The sequence below is a fragment of the Nelumbo nucifera genome, chromosome 7 (genome assembly GCF_055504915.1).
Source record: "Nelumbo nucifera cultivar China Antique chromosome 7, China Antique-T2T, whole genome shotgun sequence".
NCBI classification, from domain to species: domain Eukaryota; kingdom Viridiplantae; phylum Streptophyta; class Magnoliopsida; order Proteales; family Nelumbonaceae; genus Nelumbo; species Nelumbo nucifera.
This window is the reverse complement of record NC_142655.1, coordinates 11,833,573-11,858,766: the sequence shown is the minus strand read 5'-3', so window position 1 is coordinate 11,858,766 and position 25,194 is coordinate 11,833,573. Positions and strand designations below refer to the sequence as shown.

At 36.0% G+C, this 25,194-nt stretch overlaps 1 protein-coding gene across 4 annotated transcripts in view; it reads left to right on the top strand.

Moving 5' to 3' along the window:
* The window catches only part of LOC104608836 (uncharacterized), a 54,237-nt gene extending 30,121 nt beyond the window's left edge, over nt 1-24,116 (top strand). For 2 of the 4 annotated variants that reach the window (XM_010274927.3, XM_088891832.1), the window contains 10 exons: nt 5,180-5,461; nt 8,728-8,883; nt 10,107-10,540; nt 11,011-11,491; nt 12,120-12,452; nt 14,495-15,281; nt 15,870-15,928; nt 20,937-21,425; nt 22,385-22,423; nt 23,836-24,116. In XM_010274927.3, the coding sequence (XP_010273229.1) occupies nt 5,180-5,461; nt 8,728-8,883; nt 10,107-10,540; nt 11,011-11,491; nt 12,120-12,452; nt 14,495-15,281; nt 15,870-15,928; nt 20,937-21,425; nt 22,385-22,423; nt 23,836-24,018 (3,243 nt within the window). In that variant the 3' untranslated portion in view covers nt 24,019-24,116. The remainder of the gene's footprint in view (nt 1-5,179; nt 5,462-8,727; nt 8,884-10,106; nt 10,541-11,010; nt 11,492-12,119; nt 12,453-14,494; nt 15,282-15,869; nt 15,929-20,936; nt 21,426-22,384; nt 22,424-23,835) is intronic. The other 2 variants (XM_010274932.3, XM_088891831.1) reach the window with 2 other exon arrangements.
* Nucleotides 24,117-25,194: the final 1,078 nt, after the last annotated feature.

The following is a 25,194-nucleotide window of genomic DNA, read 5'->3' as shown; positions in this document are numbered from 1 at the left end:
GTGTTCTTGAGAGCCAAGAAGAAGGTGAAACATGTGAGGGAGGAGAAACCCTCTTCTGACTCTCCAAGGTTTAGTGAGTGGGAACAGGAAGACACACAAATTATGACCTGGTTATGGAATAGCATGTAGCCTAAAATTAGTGTGAATTTTATGTTCTTGGGTACAACTACGGAGATCTGGGACCATTCTAAGAAAATTTATTTTGGCCAAAATAACACTACTAGAGTATACCAACTTTATCAGGAGCACTTTAACTTGAAGCAGGGAAACAAAGTCTAGAAGAGTACTATTCAAGCATGAGAAATCTTCGTAATGAGCTTAATGTATATCACCCTTTGACTCTGGATGTTAAAATTCAGCAACAACAATGAGAACAACTTGATTTATCAAAAAAAAAAAACAATGAGAACAACTTGATATGAAAAGTTTTTTAGTGTGTAAAATCTGAAATATGAACTTGTTCGAGCACAAATATTAGGCGGATTTGCTCTCCCTTCTCTTGAGTTGTTTGCTTGACTTAGGAGGATTTCTATCGAACCTATGGAGCCTTCCTCTCTCTCGAATAGGTCTGGTTTTGTGGTGGTGAGAGGGGGAGGTTGTGGAGGTGGTTGTGGGTTTCTAGGGACCCGAAGTGGTCATATGTTCAATCGTACTGGTGGTCGCAGTGGAGGTCGAGATTTAGGGGGAGATCGTGGTAGAGGACAAAGTACTAGTCCTAGGAGGTGCACATACTGTGGATTAGAGGGGCATATTGTTAACTTCTTATATAACTTACATGATCCACCCAACACTTGGGCCAATCATGCTGTGATTAGTGGTGGTGGTATAATTAGTGAGAACCAGCAGGCTGATTATACACCCTCCACATCTATAGGTGCTTTTGGGAAGGAAATGGTGAGTGTCCCACGTGAGGGGTATGAGAAGTTTCTTCAAACATCTTAGCAGAACACCGCTACACTTGCACATTCAGGTATGGCTTGCTTGGCATCCAAACCCTCACACTAGATTATTGACTCTAGAGTCTCTAATCATATAATTGGGACTCCAGGTGTGTTTTCTTCACTTTCTTAGTCTTCCACATCCCAAACAATTACCCTTGCTAATGGTTTTTCCTCTCCCATTTGTGGTGTTGGTGATGTTGATCTCACTTCTTTATCTTTATCCTCTGTCTTATGTGTACCCAAATTTCACGTTAACCTCGTGTTTATTAGTAGATAAATCAATTCACATAATTGTTCTACAACCTTTTATCCCTCTTCTTGTGTGTTTCAAGATCTCAAGACGGGGATGAAGATTGGCGGAGGGCATGAGGCAGGTGGATTGTATTACCTTGATGGTGGTGGTCCAAAAGTAACTCTTCAAGCCTCTCTTACTCCTCTCCAGTGGCATTGCAAACTTGGTCATCCCTTGCACAAGGTCATGAAGTTACTGGTTCTGTCTTTAAATCATCTTTCATCGTTGGGTTGTGAGTCATGTTAGCTTGGGTTACCATATAGTCTCTTTTAGTCCTGGAGTTGATAGTCATGTTTTGAGTCTGTTTTCTTTAGTTAATTTAGATGTTTGGGGTCCAAATAAAGTAGTGTCGTATAATGGCTACAAGTACTTTGTAATTTTTGTTGATGGTTTTTCAAGGATAATATGACTTTATCTTATGAAAGACAGAAGTGGATTGTTTTCTATTTTCCAAAAGTTTCATGCTGAAATTTATACCCAATTTGGTGTTCATATTAAAATTCTTCGCTCAGACAATGCAAAAGAATACACATCAACACCATTGTAGCAATTCTTAGAGCACCAAGGGGTAATTCACCAAACTTCTTGTTCTTATACCCCACAATAGAATGGTGTGGTTGAACGGAAGAACCAACACTTACTTGAAACTGCTCAATCTATTATGCTTGATATGAATGTTCCAAAGCGTTTTTGGAGTGATGCTGTACTTACATCATGTTTTCTCATCAATTGGATGCCCATGTCTATCCTTGGAAGTTAGTCCTCTTTCTCAGTCTTGTTTCCTACTCTTTCTCCGTTCCCTCTTACTCCCAAAGTCTTTGGTTGTGTTTGTTTTGTTCATAATTTAGGGCCTGGATTGGACAAGTTAAATGCATGTGGTACAAAATGCATCTTTCTTGGCTACTCCAGAATCTAGAAAGGATATAATTGTTACAACCCTAGCTCTCATCGGTCATTTGTTTGTTCTGATTTCACTTTCTTTGAGTCTGTTCCATTCTTTTTTAATTTTGGTGTTCCTCTTGCTCTTATATTTCCTCTTCCAGTTCTAGTTTAGGACCTCCTTCCTACGGTTCCTGTTGTGTCTCAATCGTTTTCTCCAATGTAGGTTAATATTGAAAGGCCACCAATCACACAAGTGTATATTCACAGAAGAGCACCAACCCCTCCTCCAGTTCAGCCCTCGTCATTAGATCCTATAGTTGTACCCTCTCCCTCTAATCTTGATCTTCCTATTGCATTGCGGAAAGGTAAATGTAGTTGCTCATCTCATGCTATTTCCCATTATGTCTATGTTGCTCACCTTTTTGCTTCCCATTTCGATAGTTTATATCTTTGTTATCATATGTTTCCATTCCTAAGAATGTTTAAGAAGCCATTAACTCTCAAGGGTTGTTGCAAGCAATGGAAGAGGAATTGTTTGCACTGGCATACAATCAACGTGGGAGCTTACCCCTCTCCCTCCTAGTAAGCATGTTTTGGATGTAAGTGGGTATACACAATAAAGTATCTTTTTAGATGGCAATATGGAACGATTGAAAGCCAGGTTAGTGGCCAAAGGCTATTCTTAGTTGTATAGTGTTGACTATACAAAGACATTTTCTCCTGTGGCTACGATTTGGTTCAGTTCGTGTGTTGATGTCTTTAGCAACAAGGTATGATCGGCCGCTCTTTCAACTTGACATAAAAAATGCCTTCTTACATGGTGATCTTGTTGAGGAGGTATACAACTGCCAAGGTTTGTTGCTCAGGAGGATGGTAAAGTTTGCAGACTTAACAAGGCGATTTATGGGCTGAAATCTCCATGTGCATGGTTTGGCAGATTCAGTGAAGTAGTGAGGGACTTTGCAATGAGACAGTGCAAGGTAGACCATTCTGTGTTCAGTTATGAATTAGAAGCTGAGAAGATTCATTTCGTGGTGTATGTGGATGATATTGTCATAATTAGTAGTGATAACAATGGTATTGATAGGTTGAAGAGCTTTCTACATGATCACTTCCAAACAAAAGATTTGGGTAAAGTGAAATATTTTTTGGGAATAGAAGTTGCAAGGTCAAGACATGGTATTAACTTGTGCCAAAGAAAGTGTGTCGTTGATTTATTTGAAGAAATAGGGTTGTTGGATGCCAAACCAGCTGAAACACCCATGGAACTAAATGTTGAGTATTTATGCATATGAAGAGTTTGATAATCCTGAAAGGTATAAGAGTTTGTTGTGTAAATTGAACTACGTAACTTTTACTTGGCTAGATATATCATTTGCAGTAAGTATGGTGAGTCAATAACATCATTGAGTTCCACATTGGGAGGTAGTTCTATGAATGGTTAGGTACTTGAAGGGAGCTCCAAGTCGTGGACTGTTATATAAGAGTGGAGGGACTTTTGAGATAGAGTGGTACACAGATGTTGATTGGGCCGGCTTTGTGTCTAACAGGAGATCTACTTTTGGGTATTATACCTTCCTTGGTGGCAATATGGTAACTTGGAAGAACAAGAAATAAATTGTGGTAGCAAAAAGCAGTGTTGAAGCTGAATTCAGGGCCATGGCTCATAGCCTCATACTATGAGGTTGTACTGTGATAATCAAGCTGCGGTCCACATTTCTTCTATTCTAGTCTTTTACGAGAGAACAAAGCATATTGAAGTTGACTGCCACTTTGTAAGAGAAAAGGTGACCAATGGAGTGATAAAGACAGCTCATGTGTGTTTAGGAAACCAATGGGCAGATTTGTTTACAAAAGGGTTGAGTCAGGGGAAAGTGGATTACATTTGTAACAAAGATGAAACTATATGATATATACGCTCCAGCTTGAGGGGGAGTTTTAGAATCGATAGTACAAGGGTAGTTTGGTCATATGTCTATTTATTTAAGGTTGAGTTATTATGTCTAGGTTTAAGTTCTGTGTCCCATACTTAATGAGGGACAGGTTTGTCTTTTGTAATCTAATACAAAGAGTATAAATATAAGGTGGGTCGGCTGAGAGGGATTGACTTTCCCTCTTCTCAGACTGGACCCTTTCTTCTTCTCCTCTCTTTTTTCTCTTCTTCTTCTTCTTTCCTTCTTATCTCAGACCTAGGACTGAACTAGTGTTAATCAAATCATTCACATCCTTAAAACAGCTGAAACCAAAATACTTGTTCCCTTACAACCCCTTGCCTTACAACCTTATCATAATTCTGTTGAAATCAATTTTTTTCATGTCCTTGAACTCTTTTTTTCACCAAATATGCTATTTATGTATAGACATGTATTAGATCAGTTAAATGATGTATAATCGTATTATACATGTAATATATGTATATATGTAGTTTATATAAGGTTTTATTTTTATTTCATTTTTTATTTTTTCATAAATAAAAAGATAAAAATTGAAATTTGAGGCCAAAAAAGGTTCTTTTTTGGCAAAAATAGTGGGCCAAAGCACCTTTTGGAATATCTAGAACTTGAAAAGTTGCCCAAAACGAAAAATGGATTATCCCAATCTGATAACCAAGTGCAAAGTTACCTCTGGAAGTTTCAATACATTTGAGTGTGCAATCACATCCTTTATTCTGTTATTGATTAAAAAAAGGTGCCAAAATAAGGCATTGAGGCATATTTTGGCACAAAAAATGGAGGCTGAAAGTAAAACAATGGGACTGTGTCTCATATGACATAATTCTTGATTTCAACACTTATTTGTCCATCAAACACTTTTGCATCTTGATGTTTCTCATTTCCATGATATCGTTTTGTGGAATTCATGGAACATTGAGTATTATTCTCATGAATGTTTCAGTTTATTATCTATTATAACAATGACAAATACTCCTTTTCCTTGCATACATTTTCTCCTTGGAAAATAGAGTAAAAGATCAGCCATTAAATCTTTTTGAGTGAACCAGATAACACACTTTTATTATTTTATCTTAACCTTGCCTTTGGCTTATTGTTGACTCTGACTTCAGTTGATTCGGCTAGTGACTGATGGGCGTGCAGAACAAGACACAATCCCTCATGCTGTTCTTACACATGCAATGGAACTTAAACCATACATTGAGGAACCTTTGTCAATAGTCCCGCCATCTTCAGGTGTTACTTCTATTGATCTACGACCAAGAGTCAGGCATGATTTTATCCTGTCAAACAAGGATGCTGTTGATGCCTACTGGAAGACCTTGGAATTTTGTTATGCTGCAGCTAATCCAACTGCTGCTTTACATGCATTCCCTGGATCTGCTGTTCATGAGGTGTGTTTCCTAGGTTGCTGGTTATTTTCTTTGGTGTTTCCTTTTGCTTCATACTTGATTTACATTAATGTACAATGGTCTCAAGGATGGTAACAAAGGGGCTCAGGCTCGGTTGGGGGGTATGGTCCCCCAGAACTTTTGAAGAACCTGGTCAGAGGTTTAGAAATTTCTGTATGACAAGAAAAGTTTTCTGGCTCTACCTCTGAATGCCCTAGTCTCCTATGACTGAAAAGATGTTTGGTCTCTTGAATACCATTTCTTGGCCCATCAGAGCATCAATGATGTTGGATGTTGAGTTGATGCCTCTTGTATGGCCATGGTCCAACAAAAAAAGGACTAGGAGTTCAACATCCACAAGAAAATAATTTATCAAGACGTTGAAAAAAACATTGGATGTTGTCCATCCAAGAGGTGTCCTAGTGATTGAGCTGTTAGATACACCATAAGTAGGATGTGTCTGTTATAAAACAAGGCCCACATGATTTGGGTCATTAATGATCTCATGTACATAAATCATTCTTGTTTTTTGGCTATTCATTTGTTGAGTGTTCATGGAAAGTGTTTCCTTATTAAATTTGTATGGCATGTTCCAAGTGATTTCAAATATGACATAATGTTGATGGTTGGAAATTGATGAAGAAGGGGAAGTGTTCCTCTATTTCTCATATGGTTGTCTGGTGGAGAATTTGAGCCTGAGGAACTGGAAGTAGTTGAGGTGGAAGGCTGGCTCTTCATATTCCAATCTGAGGTGCAGCACTGATTCTCCTAAAGTGTCGCTACTAGAGGTTAGGTGGGCTAGACTTTTTCACTTAATCTGTGAAATCCCCCCATGGTAGTATTGTGCAGGTTCTTCAACAGGAAACATTGATAGCTGGCCAGTATCTATTGGAATTCCTCCTTACTAAAGGTGTTTTGCCTCATTTAGAGCCATACGGCAAGGGTGTCGTGGGTTTGTAGATGTTCTTGTCAATGTCTAGAATTGGAGAAACTTGACAATGTGAGAATGTGGGAAAATATTCCTCAGAGTTTGATATTGGTGGGAGGAATTAAGTGTGTGGCTTGAATTATTGTTGAGGAAGATGATTTGAATAGGAATGGTTTTCAATATCAACCAACACTTTTATTGCCTTAAATTGATTCAGATGTGAAGTTAAGCTTTACTTGTAGGATCTTTCTGTTGGGGATTCCCTTTGAGGTCCCATAGGTTGAGGTCCATGGTGACGGATTTTGGTGGATTTGTTCTTCATAGGAGATATCTAGTAGCCAAAAGGACATGGCTGGTATTGCATCAGCTTTTGGGTATTGTGGAGCGAGGGACTTATTTTTCCGTTTGAAAGCCTAGGTCCTTAATGCTTTCATTGATCAATCCAAGCTATAGAGATCTTGATTCTAAGCTGTATGAAGCCCAGATAGGTACTTGCTATGGACGTCCAGATGAACTTTTTTCATATTATCTCTCTAGGAAATTTTCATATGCTTTCTCTAGATAAATGAACACCAGATGAAATACTGCTGCATACAAGGAGTAAGTTGTTAAATGTTTAGTCATACTTGGAAATTGCATCATAGGCGTTGACTGACTATTTATTGAGGCAGCAGCAGTTGGTAACTTGGTATTGTCCTTAATTGACCAGTTGACAATTAGGTTACATTGTTTCCTAAGTTGTATAGTATCGACTGAACTCTAGGAACATCACAAATCAGAAATGAGCCAATAGTGTGGTGTCTAGCATTCGCAAGAGCATAATTGAGTAGGGAGATTGATGGGTGTAGTATTTTTTTCAGCGAATTGGGGATTGCATGTATTTCAGTTTATTCTTAGGATGCATGGTTGTGGATTGAATATGCAAGCATTTTTCTGTCATATCCTTTTATAATGCATTAGTGACAAGTATCAGAAATGTACATGTAAGGATTGTTCTTAGGATCATTGTTGTGGATTGATGGGATTTGGGTTACCACAAGTGGATTAGCCAGGTTTAAAATGTTGGTTTCAGTGGACACACCAACCACTTAAAAATAAGAAATATGTGAAAATATCAGAAATATTGCATAGATTTGTTTAAAATCTTTATAACATTTTAAATGTTAATCAATTTTTAAAAGCACTTATTTGTTTAAGTATTTATATCATTATAAAGTGATAAAATTGTTGCTTTTAATGTGATTACACCATTTCAAGAAAGCCACCTCCTCCAGGGGTTTTTGATATGATTACCAGGTATAGGAAAGTGTAAGATATCATTTCAAGACAGCGACCTCCTCCAGGATTTTCAAGATAGCCACCATTTCAAGATATCATTAACAGGTGTTTGGGGTTTTTGATATTTCCTGGGGGTAGGCAAGTCTAAGACCAACCCCCTTGTGAATCAAAAAAAAAGTGAAGTGCATGATGCAAACATCCGATATTTGTGTATCAGGGTGTCTTGACACTTTGAACCTTGTTTAGAATAAATTTAAGGATTTAGGAAATTATTATATAGTACCACTTTTGATAAAATGGTGATTTTGTAGACATAAGCTGGTCATCTTGTATAGAAAGAATATTGTACAGTGACAACCATGCTAAAATCATGGTTTAAAATGTCTAAATGTTTCTTAATATTTTTATGATATATTTCTCTTTCCATTGGTACTGATAACAATGATGTTCAAATAAAATGTGCAATTCTCTAATGAATAAAATGTTGTCTAAGAGAATCTTTGCTTTCACACAAAACAAACAAGTTTTTTGTCCCCCTGAAAAATAGGATGAAAGAAAAAGGGCATGATTGCATCTTTAAGTTTTGAAAATTCTAAACCCATCTAATTTGACTCTTTAAACTTTTAATACCCTTTAAGGCAATTAAACCTACCCCTAAGTAATAAACTAGAAAATAAATTGGGAAAAGCTACTGAAAGAGCAAAGTCTAAATTACCCAAAGATTATGAAATTGCCACTAGTTCAAGAATATGGAGAAACTTGGTATCTTAAGTCATTTCTTTTGTTGCTTCCTTACCTGCATTAGTCTCATTCTGGTAGATACTTTTAATTTTTTTCTAAGGGGGTTATCTACACTTTGCTCCATTATTGAGCTTTTGTTTTCATTTTAATAAATCTTCTTTTTTTCCTACTTTCCTGTTGACTGAATGGACTTGTCATTGTCCCTAGAACATTTATGGTTTCGAACCCTTCTCTGCACTCTATTTTATTCATGCTCAATAGCTTCTCTCTATCTCACATGTTTTATAATGGTAGAGAATAACAGTAAATTTGTTTGGTATAGGTTTTCTTTTACCGGTCATGGGCATCTGTTCGGGTTATGACAGCTGAGCAGCGTGCTGAACTTCTCAAGCGTGTGGTAAAGGATGGTCCCAACAAAAAGCTTTCCTTTAGGGAATGTGAGAAAATTGCTAAGGACCTTAATCTTACACTACAACAGGTTAGTGTGTAAAGAGACTGGGCCGAATGGGTCCTAGTATCTTCTCTTGTAATATCTTTTCTTTTATTGTTGGCTAATGGGCTTCTCTTAATGGGCCTGTTATTTCTTTTTGTTTAATCTCTTTATGTTACTTCCTAGCTGGCTGCCCACTTGAGGGCATACTTGTCATTACTCTAACTTTAATTCTTAATAAAAAAAGGATTAGAGGAGAAAGGGAAGATAATTTGATTCTTCTTCTTCTTCCTTCTCTTTTCGCCATCTTCTTCTCTTGTGTTGCTGCTCTTACTTCTCTTCTTCCTTTTTCTTCTAATCTTCTAATTTACACCTAATATTTGAGGACTGATTTATATATTAGTGTTTCAATGTGTGTGTGTGTGTATGTTTTTTGCTTCATGGGGTTACACAACCGGGGGGTGGGGGGGTAACCCTTCGGTCCTAAGTCTCTGCTACAACCAGCCAGAGACCTTACAAACTGAGCTAGTTGGCACTACTTGTTTAATGAATCATCATCATCATCCATGGCTTATCCCAACTATATGGTGTCGGCTACATGAATCCTGTTCGGGTAATCCATTCTATTTTAAAGCCATATTATCTGTTTAATGAATACAAATTTTTTAATTGATGGGTGGATCACGATAGCAGTTTAGCACCTGACTTTGGATAAATAAAATTTATGAGCATTGGTAACTCTCTAAGATTGTTGTCCTTGGGTTGATCTTTATCTCAGATGTCATTTTGTTGGCCCTATGTTATATAAATTAATATATTTTATTTCTTTATGGTTCCAATTAGCTAGATCAAATGAGCACTTAGCAACCAAGTTGGCTAACTCTGATGCACATTATGCACTATGATACAAGTGGAGGAGTCCATGCAAAAGTTTTGACCCAGTTAAATGATTGTAATATAGATTCTTTGAATTTCCATAAAAGCATTAGAAGTACTATTCAATTTTGATCATCTTATACAGGATTATGTGCAATGTCACAGCAATTCTTCTTCTTCTTCCTTATACTTTTCTTCATTGTACAAGCTGGTATCAGTGCACTTGTAAAATGAAGAAAGTGTAAGGAAGAAGAAGAAGATTTCAAGTGAGGGGTGAGTTACTGTTCACACTCCAAAAGAACTATTTATGTTGAGATAAAAAATTACAAGAGATTCTATTTGTTGAGATAGTATTTTATTAGCCTTTTCAGTAAACAAAAGAATGCTGCTTGCAGGTTCTTCGAGTTTATTATGATAAGAGGCAACAACGTCTCAGCAGATTTCAGCGAGATTCAGAAACCAAAGGGCAGGAGTTTCAACCAGTAACAAGTAAATCTGGTTCAGCTTCCCGGAAAAGGAAGAAGCATACAGAAACAAGGTTGTCAAAGCACGTGAAAACATATTTAGTATCTGGAGAATTGGACAAGCAGATTGTACCCATTTCAAGTGATGGTCAAATGGAAGAAGAGCAACTTCTCTTAATAAATTCATCTGACCATGAAATTCAACTGCAAGCTTGTGATGATGATGTTCAATATGAAACTTCTGATGATCCATCAGAAGATGAAAATAATTCCAATAATAATTATGCATTTATTAGCCAGTGTGCTTTTTTAAGGCAGAAACCAACACGTCAAAGCAGGTTTTTTTGGTCACAAACATGTGATAGGTAAACAGAAGAAAATTTTCTTATATAATAGAAATAGAATAGATGATAGTGATGATAACTGTTGGTAAACAACATAGCTGCATTAGCAGTCATATACATAGTATTTGGACCCACCATTTGAATATATTCAATGTAGGATATTTCCTACACTATGAGACTGACCTGATTTCCAATCATTTATTTCAATCTTTTTGACAGGTAGAAAAAAGAGAGTAAAGGATTGAGTCTGTGTAACATTGTTGTCTGCAGCTATCTGTTGTGTTAATATTGATCCACATGATTTCCTATGTGAGATCAACTAAATTTTGCTATACCTATCTAGATTCCCAATGTTGTGCAATACTTGCCTTATGTTAAGTATAATTCTGATAGGACCTTGAAATTCTTTTCTACCTAGGTGGATGTTAATTTTTAGCTCTTAGTTTTCATATGTATATTTATATATATATTATATTTTTTTTTGCCTACAGGAAATTGGTGATGCAATATGTAAGGCACCGTGCAGCCCTTGGAGCCAAATTTAATCGCACTGATTGGGGTTCACTTCCTGACCTTCCAGCACCTCCAGATACATGCAGGAGGAGGATGGCATTACTTAATAGCAATCTGAATTTTAGAATAGAGCTAATGAAGCTCTGCAACTTGCTTGGAGAACGATATGCCAAGAATCTAAAAAATTCCCAGGGGAAAAAATCCTTCAGTCGTGATTATTGTGGACAGATGGTTCATGATTCTTCTTTAGATGCCTGTCGTAATTCCAATGATGTTGTAAATAACTTGGAAAACAATTTTGAGGTGCAAGCATGGGATGATTTTGAGGATGAAGCTATTAAGATGGCTCTTGATGAGGTGCTTCAATGCATCCGGATGCCCAAAATGGAGGCTTTGAGGAGAGTTAAGGAAGCACCTGAGAGGGAGTGGTCAGATCTAAATTTGGATGCAAAAGCTTGTGTAAGTTCTCATAATACTAAGTTTGTGGTTAAATACCCCATCCAGTTGTCACAATTCCCAGAAATTGATTCTTCAAAATTCTGAACAAGTCAATACAATTCATTTATATTGAGTATTTGGGGGAGGGGGTTTCTGGATTTTCAATCTAGTTTAAATGGGCAAATCGCTTGCTCAAATAGGCTATATTTTTAAGTGTTATTGACATTAAATTCGTTTTATTTATTTATTTTTTTGTTTTAGATTTTCCCCCTTTTCTAGGGCTACATTAAGAGAATGGCAATCAACTATAGAAACCCTCTTTATATATAGAATGTGTATACATCTATGGGCATATATACACAGTTTACTATTGATGTGCATGTATATACATGAATGCATGCTTTTTTTTATTATCAGCTATGATACCTCGACACTTGTACAAGGATGCTGTATCGTGTCAGATGCTTCAATTTTAGTGTTAATTTTATTACTGATACTGTATCCAGCCATGTCCTTTCTGTATCTGGAGTCTGGACAATATATGTTTTCAATATTTGTCATGATTTGATTCATATAATTTAGTATTTACGTTTCTGGAAATTGTTAGAAACTGATTTGCTGGTAATAATTAATTTTCCTTCATCCCCAGGATGCCCATGAAGATCCCCAATCAATTCCATCCTCAGCTGTGGATGAGGAAATTCAGAACCATGTTGGAAGGCGTCGAAAAGATTCTGGTCGAAGATCGGGCTGTCATCGCCTTCCTGGGAAGTTTCTTAAACTTTTAAATGAAGGCATAAATGTTAGTAGACGAGCCTATGAATCACTTGCAGTTTCCAATGCCGTGGAGCTCCTTAAGCTTGTATTTTTGAACTCCTCCACAGCACCTGAAGTTCCAAAGTTGCTGGCAGAGACTCTACGACGTTATTCTGAGCATGACCTTTTTTCAGCTTTTAACTACCTAAGAGAGAAGAAATTCATGGTAAATATTTGTTGCTGCCACAGCTTTCATGGAGGTTTTTTCTTTTTTTTTTTTTTTACTTGGGTATGAATATTGCCCAAGATTGGACTTTCTTAACCCAAACCTTTGGGTATTTGGACATGCTTTTACACTTGGTACTATATACACACATTTCAATACTACATTTTTTTATCATGAATCTTAGTTCACTTCTTTATAGACCCGGTATACTTCTTGTATGCCATATCATCCAAGAGTTAGACTAGACATTTTGGACTTTGTAGAGCGGATAGCAGTCCCATCTTGTCATTTCTGTAGCTAAACTGTGTGGTTATGTTACCTCTATAAGTACATTGTTTTAATGTTTGGAGTTCCATACTGCTCACTTTTGTTTTTGGTTATGATCCGAGTATTGCCTTAAATTTCTAATTACCATTTTTGTGCAGAAAATGGAAGAGCCTTAATGGAATCCTATGGAGATCCTTAAGGTTTAGTGAAGGGATTTTAGTGCTGTCAGTGATTAATTATATTTGCGAATTTTTACATTTTTCTTTATTTTCTATTTTTGTTTTTTCAGGATGGATGTTTTTTTGGCTTATTCACACTAATTCCATGTTGGTTCTATCTGTTGGAATATTCTTTTGGCCCTTCTTTATTTGCCTTTGAGTCCACTAGATATCATTTTTCGTCATAAATCTGTATAGGAAGATAAGAGATGAGAGAATGCAGCAAGAGAATAGAAACTTTTAGGAGAATCAATAGCGTGAGGCAGCACCCACAATCTTTATTTTATTGTAGTGTTTAAAGTGTATTATGTAGAAAATATCCCTGTGTCCATGAAACTATGATTGACAACATTCCCTCTCCAGTGGGGTATTCACAATGTTCAGCATGACATAGGCTAGTTTCACTCTTATTAAATATATCAGCCAACCACTCTTTACAACTTACAAATAGAGGACAAATTTCATCCTTTTCAACATTATCAAGAATAAAATATTTGTCCACTTTGTTGTCTTTTATTTTATCTTGCTAGATAGGGTTGTGAGATATAATAATTGCTGCCTTGTTATCATAGTACTCTGCTTGAATTAGAAACAGGGAGTCCAATTCAGTAAGCAATTTTTTAATCCACAGCACTTTTGCTGTCCCATGTGTCATTGCCTTGTATCTGCTTCATCACATCTTACTGTTACAGATTGTTGCATAACAAGAAACAATGCAAAAACAGCAATATCATTGTAGTAGCATTATTTCACGCCTTTCTCTTAATGATTTGATGTGGGAATTTACTACCCATCTTTCTTATTCCTTATAATTTCCTTCCATTTTAGATTGTTAAATTTGAAACTTCTCTCTTTTAAATTAAAACTTGTTTTGGTCGACTCCCATATTCATTCTCTATTGATGCAAGTCCCATTTGATACCAATCCTTTTGTAAAAGTCCCCTTTGTGTGAGAGCTTCTTAATTGGATGCAATGCAATTAAAACAAAAAATTTGATCGTTTTCTTTCTATGTTTATTTTTTTTTTGTTTCTTTTCTTTCCTTAGTTATTTTTGTGTTTTTCTTATTTGTCTTTTCCTGGTAAATTTAACCAAATCTAATTCTAGCTATTTTATGTTGAAAATTTTCACTATTGCTAAAATTTATCTTCTGTAGGATTCTGAGACCTTGGTGTTTTTCTTGGGTTCTACTTGAGCTTTAACTGGTATTCAGAAAATCTAGCTAATACAAAGCTTATTTTTCATTTAGATCAAATTTAGCAATCAATTGATGTATTTCTCTTAGAAATTTATCCCTGATAGTATGCTTATATTAATCGTTTGTTCACTTCACTTCTCATGACCACTGTACTTTGTAGGGTGTCTTCTGTGGTTGTTGGATTCTTTGGACAAGATAGCCTTTTAAGCCACAGAGATAGATGGCTAGACCAATTTAGACTTGTCTCTGATGGCTATGCTCTGGATTGAACAATCTATACCATTGTGCCACATCTAAGATTCTCTCTGAGACATAAATTTTGCTATCATTTTGTGTTTACTATCTTCTCCATTATGTGCAGGTTGGTGGTAATGATAGTCAACCTTTTGTTCTTTCTCAACAATTTTTGCATAGTGTTTCTTCTTCTCCATTTCCCACAAACACTGGAAAGAGAGCTGCAAAATTTTCTAGTTGGATCAACGAAAGAGAGAAAGGTCTAACAGAGGAAGGAGTTCATCTTGATCCAGACTTGCAGTGTGGTGATATTTTTCATTTGCTTGCTCTAGTTTATGCTGGAGAATTGTTTATTTCACCTTGTTTGCCTGATAAGGGCATTGGAGAAGCTGAGGAGCAGAGAGGTCTGAAACGGAAAAGTGATACAAAGGACCTATCCGGTGGTGACAAGGTTAAGAAACCCCGCTCTTTGATTACAAAAGATGGAGAGTTTACTTCACGCCGAGAGAAAGGTTTTCCTGGTATCATGGTGTCTGTAGGTCGTGTGGAAATTTCTAGAGTCGATGCTTTAGAATTGTTCAAGAATGAGGAAATGGGTGTCACCACATTATTACATAGTGAGCAAAACCAGGCCACATCTGTACTTGCAACAGCCACTGATTTATCTCTTTCTAACCATTTCATTCAAAGTCACAATTTTGGAAGTAATATTCCCATATCACATTCCCCCAATGAGTTTACATGGGAGTACGTTGCTAGCTATGCTGAACACTTGGTGTCAACGTTTCTTGATCAAGAGGAACAAATTGGTCCCTTCCATTCTGAACTTTTCAAGACTATTTATGCTGCCATTCGTAAGGCTGGTGACCAGGGATTAACCATGGAAGCAGTTTCCCAAGTCCTGGGCATGCATGGTATTTTATTTTTTCCTCTCTGTCTCTAATACACAAGCAAAAAGAGTAATACATTGAGGCATGTATGCCTCTTGTATTATGTGCAAATCCTGAGTTTTTAGATCACCTCCTCTTGCAGTGCAAGATGGTGGTTTATCAGTAAGGAATTTTTCAGGTTTCCTTTTGGATTGACATGTACTTGTTTGTCTCTTTGGCAGGAGACATGTCTTCCTGTCTTTTTTTTTTTGGGGGGGGGTGGTATGGTTTTGCTTCTTTTGGCTTCTTTTAGGGATTTGATTCCAGTTGCAATTTTTGGGACCTCTAAGAGAGGAATAAAAGGATTTGTAGTTCTTGTACTTTGACTAGGACTCCTCCGGATGTCACCAATTCCCCTTGTGAATTGTCAATCATACTAAGGATTTTCATGGGTATAATTAGTGGGAGACAGCATCAAGTTGGGATGGTCATTTTGGGTGAGAGGGTGGTCTTTTTGTAGCTATTTAGTATTTATATTTAATATAACAATCTTATATCATTTATTGTTAAAAAAAGTTCTTACATCAAGAAAAATGTACTGTATTGATGCATTTAAATGTTTTTTTTTTTCAGGAGAAAAGATGGTTGAACTTACTGTAGATGTGCTTCAAGTATTCGGACTTGCTCTAAAGGTAACATTAAATGATTTCATTAGTTGTGTCAATTCCTTGTTTTTTGAAATAAAGATCACTGGAACTGTCTAATGGTGGCAGTGTTGGTAATGTTTAATGTTGTGGTGGAACCCCATCATTCAACTGCACATTTCCAGAATCTCTTTACTGTTTCTTTTTCAATTTCTTCCATGCTTTCTACTTGTCTAAGTGGCTGTATTGTTCTTCTCATTAATCTTGCTGCACCAAAATGTGCTTTACCCAGCTCTGAGTTGTGGGACTTTGAACAAACAGGTAATAAGATTATGATTGATTTTCTGTTTGACAATTTTTAAAGAACAGTCGAAAGGGTCATTGTCTGTAGAATTAGAGTGTGGTGTGTACTAATTTGGAAGCATGATGAAAAGGGTATTCTAATAACTTTACCTATTTAGCATTGGGGAATAATTTTGTTGTTGTATTTTTTACAAAGCTAAGTATTCAGAGAACAACTTCTACACAAATGTACATATTAAAGACTGCTAGTGTGAGCCTATGAACAGTTCTCAAAACTCTCCCAACTGTTTCTCTTTTATCTATTCTATCTTATTCTAGTCTACTTTTCTATTTATTTTGTGTTTTAATTATTCCAAGCTGGTGTTAGAGCACTAGTTATTTCTTCTTCATGTACCAAACAGATAAACTTTGAAGTGGTCCTTGCCGATGTCACCGAGTGGGTTGGGACTTTTTTGTCTGCAGTGTCCTGTCCTTTGGATGCTTCTTTGCTTTATGTTTTTTTGTACTTCTTGAGACTTATACTTTATGGGTTATTGGTTTCTTCTTGAGTTGGATTTCATTTTTGTTGTGGATCCTTTATCCTTAATCTACAAGTATGTGTTCTTCTTGGGTGCAAAGTTCAAAGTATCAATTAACCTGATACACAGTTAAACACAAACTTGCTTATTGGGTGAAATGAATTCTTTTCTAAGTTTTCTTTATTCAAAATTTTATAGGGGTCGGTCTTAGGCCTAACTACCTCTTGAAACAAAAAACCAAAACCTTGAGTATTTAGTGTATTAGTGGTGTAGCCGGAATGATATGATGTGCTCAATACACTAATATTTTGTGAAATTTTGAACCTTGGGTTCAAATGATATTTAGACTTGTTCGAATATTTTGCTTGAGGGATTTCTTCTATACTTCTTGTATTGTTGTACATCCTCTCTTAATGGATTCTACAATTACAGGGAAGATTGTCAGAAATAAAGTTAAAAGTCAAGAAGCATCCTGATTAATCCATACATATTATTTGCTATATCAAGAAATTAAAAATGAATTGACTAAATTAAGAAAAAACATCACAAATATTGGAGCAATAGGGAAATGAGGTGGAAAATTGTCATTTTAAGTTGGTGAGAATGCTTGGGCAAGGGTGTTTTTGGTCCTTTTCATTTTTTTTTTTTTTTTTTTTTTGTATTTGGGCACCCAAATAATGGCTTTCCTGTAACTTTTCCCAAAAATATAAATATCAAGTTTGAGAATGTAAATAGTAACATATCTCTCATTTGGGAGTGTCATAGTTGAATCTTGAATGTGAAGTTTGTCATCTATCCAAACAATGTAGAACCATATGTTTTGTTAGTAATAGAAGTAATATTGCTTCCCATGTGGTACATACTGATGTTTAGGGCCCATATGTTATCCCTTGTATGGGTGGATATAAATACTTCATTCTTTCCATTGATGACTATAGTCGGTATACATGGATCTACTTGATGAAAAGCAGAGACGAGATTCCTATGATTGTTTAAAATTTAAGGGATATGGTTGAGACACAATTTGAGAAAGCTAAGATAATAAGATGTGGCAATGCTAAGGAATATTTTGAAAACCATTTGCATTGCTTTGTTGAAGATCGGGGAATTATTTATCAGAGTTCATGCAGTCATACTCCATAACAAAACGGGGTTGTTGAGAGGAAGAATAAACATGTGGTTGAAGTTGCTCGGGGTTTATTGTTCCAAACTCATGTTCCCATCGATTTCTAGGGTGGTGTTTTCTTCCCTGATTAACCTCTTTTTAATTTACCCCTTAGGATCTATGATTGTGTTTGTTTTGTTCGTGATATGAGTCCTTCCCGACATAAGTTTGATCATAAATCAATCAAGTGCATATTCCTTGGTTATTCTCTAGTCCAGAAAGGCTACAAATGTTTTGATTCTCACTCTAGAAAGAGATATATTTCAAAGTATGTTACCATTTTGGAGTCCTCTTTCTTTGTCCAGTCATTCCATCATTCTCTTTAAGGGGAGAATGCAAGTGAAGATCAGATTCTCTTCTGTCTTCCTATTCCTGTCCCTGTTCTTCCTCTTACTATCACCCTTGTAACAATGGTATTCCTTCTCCTTTTCTTGTGTATCGGTCTCAGTCCTAGCTACAGTTCTTCATCAGGAGCAATAAGAGGGTTGCTGCTAAAGTTGAATGCCCATTACAATCTAATCTCCTAGACTTAGGTAATCTTGAACCCCCAAATAATTCTATTACTAATCTTGACCTTGATCTTCCTATTGTCATCCGGAAGAGAAAGAGGACATGTAAAAAGTATCCCATTACTATGTATCTTATGATACTCTCTCTCCTCTTGGGCAAGTATTCATGGCATGATGTCAAGGATGTTGTTTTGGCTACAAGAGTCACTTTAGCTTCCTCGGTTTCCTATATTCCTGTCATCAAAATTGAGTTTGATGGAATCTTCTTCAGGAGATGCCCATACTGAGACAACCCTTTGTTAGATGAAATTTTTGCTATAGCTTCCCGATTTCTCCAAATATTGATGGTTTTGTCCAATGTATAACCCTAGATCCCAACTTATACAACTGATGAAGAGAAAGAAGCCAACTTTTGAATAGGTTCCTCTTTAAATAGTGAAAGGAAATACAAAGAGGGAAAGTGATCCTTAAGAGCCAGAGTAACCAACCCAAATATCTTCCCAAAAGAGTATTTTATCTCTAGTACATGCATCATACTGGACATGGCTTAGAAACCGAGGGAGTATCCCATGAATTGCTTTCCAAGGTGAATTAAAAGTAATCTGTTAAGATACGTCAGCATCCCATTTATTGTCAGCCCGCCCATGTATACTTTCCACTACCTTGTGCCACAATCTCTTCCTTTCTAGAGTCCAATCTCCACAACCATTTTCTCAAGTCCAAGCCACCTTTTTTTTTAACACTATTAGGGGTGGATTTGAATTGAATCAAACCGAATATTGGTTACTTGAGCTCATCTTGGCAGAAAAGCATGAGGCTTTAGTTCAGGCTTGAGCTCTCGATTTGTGCTAGAAACATGATCTCAAATTTGGCTCCACTTAAATGCTCGTATATTTGAGCTCGGCTCAGCTAAAGCTCGATAGTGAAGCAAGCTTCGTATAAAAAATAAAAAAAAATGTATATGTAAAAATTGTACATATAAAAAGTTAAAAATAATATGAATATAAGCTTGATTAGGCTTACAAGCATTATGAACTGAGCTTCATTGGCCTTAATTTTGACTTCAGATTGAACCAAATTGAGCTTTTCACAAGCCAATCTTGAATAGCTTGTAAGAAGCTTGGTTTCTATTTACCCCTACACACTATTCCCCACTTCACCAAATGATCTTTATGACTTCCACCTAATTCCCACAAAAAAATCCCTCATAACATTCTCTAATTTCACCACCTCCCTAACTAGGACCTTGAAAACTGAGAGGTAATAGATAGCCAAGTTTGTTAAGGTAGATTTTATCAAAGTTATCCTACTCCCTAGAGAGATATAATTTCTCTTCCAACCAGCCAACCCCTTTTGCACATCCTTTTACAATTGGGCTCCAAAATTGACTCTCCTGAGGGTTATCACCTAAAGGCAAATCTAAATATTTCATAGGCCAAGAGATTATGGTACAATCCAATGAACTGCTATCAAGTTGAATTCTTCCTTTGCCAAATTTATTCCAGCCACACAACTTTTCTCAATTCTCAAAGTTAATATTTAACATGGACAACTGCTCAAAGTTAATATTCCAGCCAAGAGGTTGTGGGATCATTTCCCTCAAAAAATTGTTGTATCATCAACAAATTGCAAATGTGTTACTAGGCATGATTTCCAATCCTAAAACCTCTAAAAATATCCATTGTACTAGCTCTCAATATTTATCTACTAACACATATGCTATCAAGGTAAATAGGAAGGGTGAAAGCGGATCATATGGAGGTGAAGATGTACTATTTGTAGGAGGGTTAAACCTTGTAACTGTATGGGTTGGGGGTGTCCCGGCCCTGTAAGAAAGCCAGTTGTGTATTCTGTTCATATTCAATAAAGTGTCTTTTACTTGTATATAAATGGAATAACAAGTCTCTTAAGTGTAAAACCAACACTCTTGAAGATTCTCTCAAAGATTCAAATTATATTTGACAGAAATTGGAGAAAATCCAGCCACTCTAGAAAAAGTCCTTATTTGATGTGCCATACCACATAGGAAGCTCTATCAACTCAAGTAGTTCCACCTTAGAAACTTGAGAGGTGTCTACTTGACCAAGGCCTATTCCCAAGAATTCAAAGCTCACTGCCCTTATCTATGCTATAGTTTACTAAGACCTGTTCAGCAGCTTATTTGGGGGTCCTTTTATAAAAATCCAAATTTTATCTTTTGACTAAACCTTACCATAAACTTCTTGGCTGCTCAACTATGATATCTTAGTACCTGTAATGTCGTGTTTGATACTAATTTTTAGTGCAAGTTTTATATCTGATACCGTAAACAGCCATGTCCTTGCCATATGCAGGTAACTTGGCTGCTGAAAGCTCTTGATCCTTTTAATTTATCTGCTGTGAAGCTAGGGACTTGTGTATTCTTTAAAATCTGTTGGTGTAAATATTAATGATGATTGTGTCCTGAATTTCAAGTTTCAGTCCTTGAAACCAGGAACTTTTTGATGTCAAACAGCTTTATGCAAGTGCCTAGTATACCAATTGAGGCTGCACTTTCTAATATTCAAGTGCTTTTATTGCAGGTCAATGCTTATGATTCTGTCCATGTTGTTGATGCCTTATATCGTTCCAAGTATTTCTTAAGTTCAGTGGCTGGTCACTATCAAGATCTCAATCCTACTCCATCCATGAACTCTTCAGAGATGAATGATAATGGTTCTTTGATCCTCCTGCCAGAAAATCATGATGTTGGCACTTCAGGGAAGCAAATGAGCATTAATATTGATGACATACACAAAGTAACTATTCTCAATCTGCCAGAGGAGGTTTCTCAACCCTCCAACGAAATCCAATCTAGGAATGGTTTTGAAGATCATATGCAGGTGAAAGTTGCTTCCTCAGAAGGGATTCACAAGAATGAGACTTTCAAATGTGCAAGATCTCGTGACTGCCATTCATTTTGGCCAATATTGCCATGGATAAATGGCGATGGGACCACCAACCTTATTGTGTACAAGGGACTTGCACGCCGAGTTCTTGGTACCGTGATGCAGAATCCTGGCATATTGCAGGTATCTATTGGACCGGTTGTTCATATTTTCATTAGAAAGAGGTGGTATGGTAATTACCATTACTGCAGTGAACTGGCATGGACATAATTCTGGGCATTCCATCTGATTTGCCGCCTATTGGATTAATGGATTGATATAGTTGAAATTAGCATGGTTGGATGATCCTGACCTTTATATGGACCTCTACTTGGTGCACCCAATAAACAGCCCCACAAAGCATTTTTTATTTAACTTATGCTTGCAATTGATCATTTGATTGGGAAACCATGCTTTTACCACTTCAGAGTTCAAATCATCTTAGTGACTCTCCCTTATCTTGTAACTAATTGGGCCTACTCCTAAGTTGCCTCTAATGTGTGTGCCCACTCCTGAAGCCCAAATGCATGTAAGTCCTATGCAAAAGCTTAGATTGTTCCTGGATGGTTTGGGTGGTGCCCACCAAGTTGCACACCCATTCACTGAGGAATTTATATAACTTCTCGAGAAAGATAATTTAACGAGTAACTTCTTTTAAAGAATCTCTGTTTTTTCAAAAGAAAAACCGATGAATGAAAAAGAAGACTAAATTTTTACTAGAAACCTTCTGGGGCATTTTTGAAATCTCATTATCATTCCATAATGCAGTATATTGAAAAATGTTTAAATCTTGATGTAAGGTTTTGCTCACTTTGTACTTATTTGGCTGCTACTTGACCTGGGTTAGCTTATTGTTAATTAACAAAATGATGTTTTTTATCAAAAAATTCCCATTGTCATTCTTTTTCCAATCATCGTTCACTTGTAGACATTGCACCTAAACTAATCATTGAAATGTCTAACAGTAATATGTAACCCATTTTGAAGAATCTCTTTAACATAGCTTGAATGTCTTTCTTGGCATTCTTGATGGGTGGAAAAAATGCTTTGTTATTTATTTATAGTCTGCTCTGACATTTTCTTTGTTGTTGTTGTTGTTGTAGGATGATCTTGTACGCCGCATGGATGTATTGAATCCTCAGGTATGTTTTCAGTTTAAAATTAAGTTGTTAAAAAATAAAACCAGTATCCTTCTGTTTATACTGGCTAGAACAACATATTATTAGCCAAATATGGAGAACCAAATGGCAAAAGGAGGTCAACCATTTTTTTGTGTTTTGGTGGTTGGCTTGATAAGTCTAGGTCACATATGAAAGATGCTCATATTTTGGCCCAGAAATCAATTTATTTATTTATTATTTTTTTTTATGACGTGTGTTATTCGTAGAATAGTCATGGTTGGAACAGTATCCTTGTAAGCTTTTTTGTTTAATTAATGAAATTTCCCTTATCAAAAGGTAAAAATAACGGCAGAAGGAGGTAAACCAACAAAACTATCAATCTTAGTTGAGCCACATGCATAAATGCAAACCAAAAATTGAGATTAGTGCTATTGAAAACCTGTGGTGCCTTAAAGAACTCCTCAAAACTATCAATCTTTGTTTGGGTGATGCTACACTTATGCCATCTGCAAACCAACCAAATGGTAAAGAGAATTATGAAATTTGTGTTGCACCCTGAATCAAAAACTGCTTCCCAAGTTACAATTTTCATACTACAACCTCACATGTCAATATGCATTTTACTTTTCTCAATATTCATGTACTACTTGTATATGCATCTAAAAAAAGTATTTACTTGCCCTCCTTTTTGAATTTTAATACAATTTCTATATCATTTATCAAAAAGAAGAAAAGTATATATTTAACAGTTTATGGCAATAAGTGATCTTAGTTGACCATCTATCACTGTCAACGGATCAGTTCATGATCTGGCTCAAATCCAGTTAACCAGAATATGGATGTAATGTGGCGTTTATGACAAAAAATATATATTTAACACAGTTTGATTAATTAAGATCCAACACTTTATACATGATATGCAATTTTGTAGTTTCTACTGAAGTTTGACTTTGTACTATGGTTTATGCTTTTTAACTAAAAATTGTTAGACTGAACATTAATTATTTGGAAGGAAGACATTTTAAGCTGATTTTCTTAATGATATCTAATACCCAATCTCATAGAAGGTATTAGTTCATTTTATTAGAGAAATTTAATACCTGAGTCTGCTTTGAATCTAATTGGTGAGGATAATTTTATTCCCAATATTTATCTGACCAAACTCAGTTCTAGGTATATCTGCTCTGAGTCTGATACATTGACAGTTTATGGCCATCCATCAATTCATGTTGTTCATATCAGGGGCCCAAAAGGATCTGACTTTTCTGTTATTTAAGACTTATGACCCCTTTTTGAATGTTCTTGTGTATGGGTGTGTCTCTATTTGTGTATTATTTTGTTTCAAACTTCTGATTTACTCTTGTACGATCTACTATTACTCCTTAAGTTCCAAATGTCAATATTTGCTAATTTATTGACTTGAACTTATCCAGAGCTGTAAAAGACTTCTGGAGCTGATGGTTCTGGATAGCCACCTTATTGTAAGGAAGATGTATCAAACAATTTCCAGTGGCCCTCCTGCTTTATTGGGGAACTTCCTTGGAAATCTCAGAAGTACAGAATCCATTTGTCGTGAGCATTACTTTGCCAATCCCATGAGTACTTCATTACTTTAGGTATAGAGTAAGTCTTGGAAAGTGTTTATGACTAATTTATCTTTTTGTAAATTATATAATGCTTTTTAGTTAATGAAAAATCTCTTGGCTGGATAAAAGACTTTTCTCCTTATTAGTCGTAATCTTAATTATCTGCAGTGTACTTTTATATATATAAGCAAGGTTTAAATACAGGCTGATACTTACTGGTTATGAGGGTTATTGGCATGCTGCATGGGTGGAATGGCTGTAATTTTGTTCCATTCCACCCATATCTCATGTCAGGCGATGCAGACCAGATACTGTGGGCATATCAAATCAATATGGTGGACTTTTTATTCTATTAAAATCAAACAATTCACATTATTAATTGCTGTTATCTCTCATCAACTCCTATTAACGCTCATTTTCTCTCATCCAACTTCTATGTCTAAAGCATTCATATTTAAATTCTAATTTGATTGTGTCATTGACTTTTATTATAATATGAGTTGTAGATACCTCATCTACAGTCATCCAAGTCATATATAATGTTATTACTGCATCGTTTGGGAATTTATTTGAGTTCTCTTAGCATATTTATGCATATCTTAATTTTTTTCCACTGTATTCAGTCGATTCCAAAACATATTTTAAATTGATTTTTTGATATTATCGTACTTTAAACCTTGTTATTGAGTATGTTAACCTATTTTCCGTTTTAATAAATTGGTTTGGAAGATGGTCCTACAACGTCCATTACTTGATTAGCATGTAAATCAGTTCAGAAAACTATTCTGTTTTAATTCAATGATTAATCAGTAAATGCTCCTCTTTGTCAAGGTACTGGTAAGTGGTAACTACTTTACGTATTTAATGTAGATTCTGTACCGAAACAATGGTTTCTATTTTGGGATAAACCATTGTTACTAGTAGCCCGGTAGCCCCCCTATAAACCGCATCCTGTCTGTGGATTTGGCATCAATCTAAGGTCAGGATTCAGTCTATCCCTAGAAATCTTAGCACCACCAAAGGGGTGGACCGAACTATAAAAACCCCTTCTATACTTGAATCTGATATTGTCCAAATATAAATTGTTAATGTGGTATTATTGCGAATTCCAGCCATCTTGAATCAAATATGCTTGCTTGAACATTCGTTATTCATCAACTGAATTTTGAAATGAGGAAAGCCAAATTAATCTTAAAAAATATATGA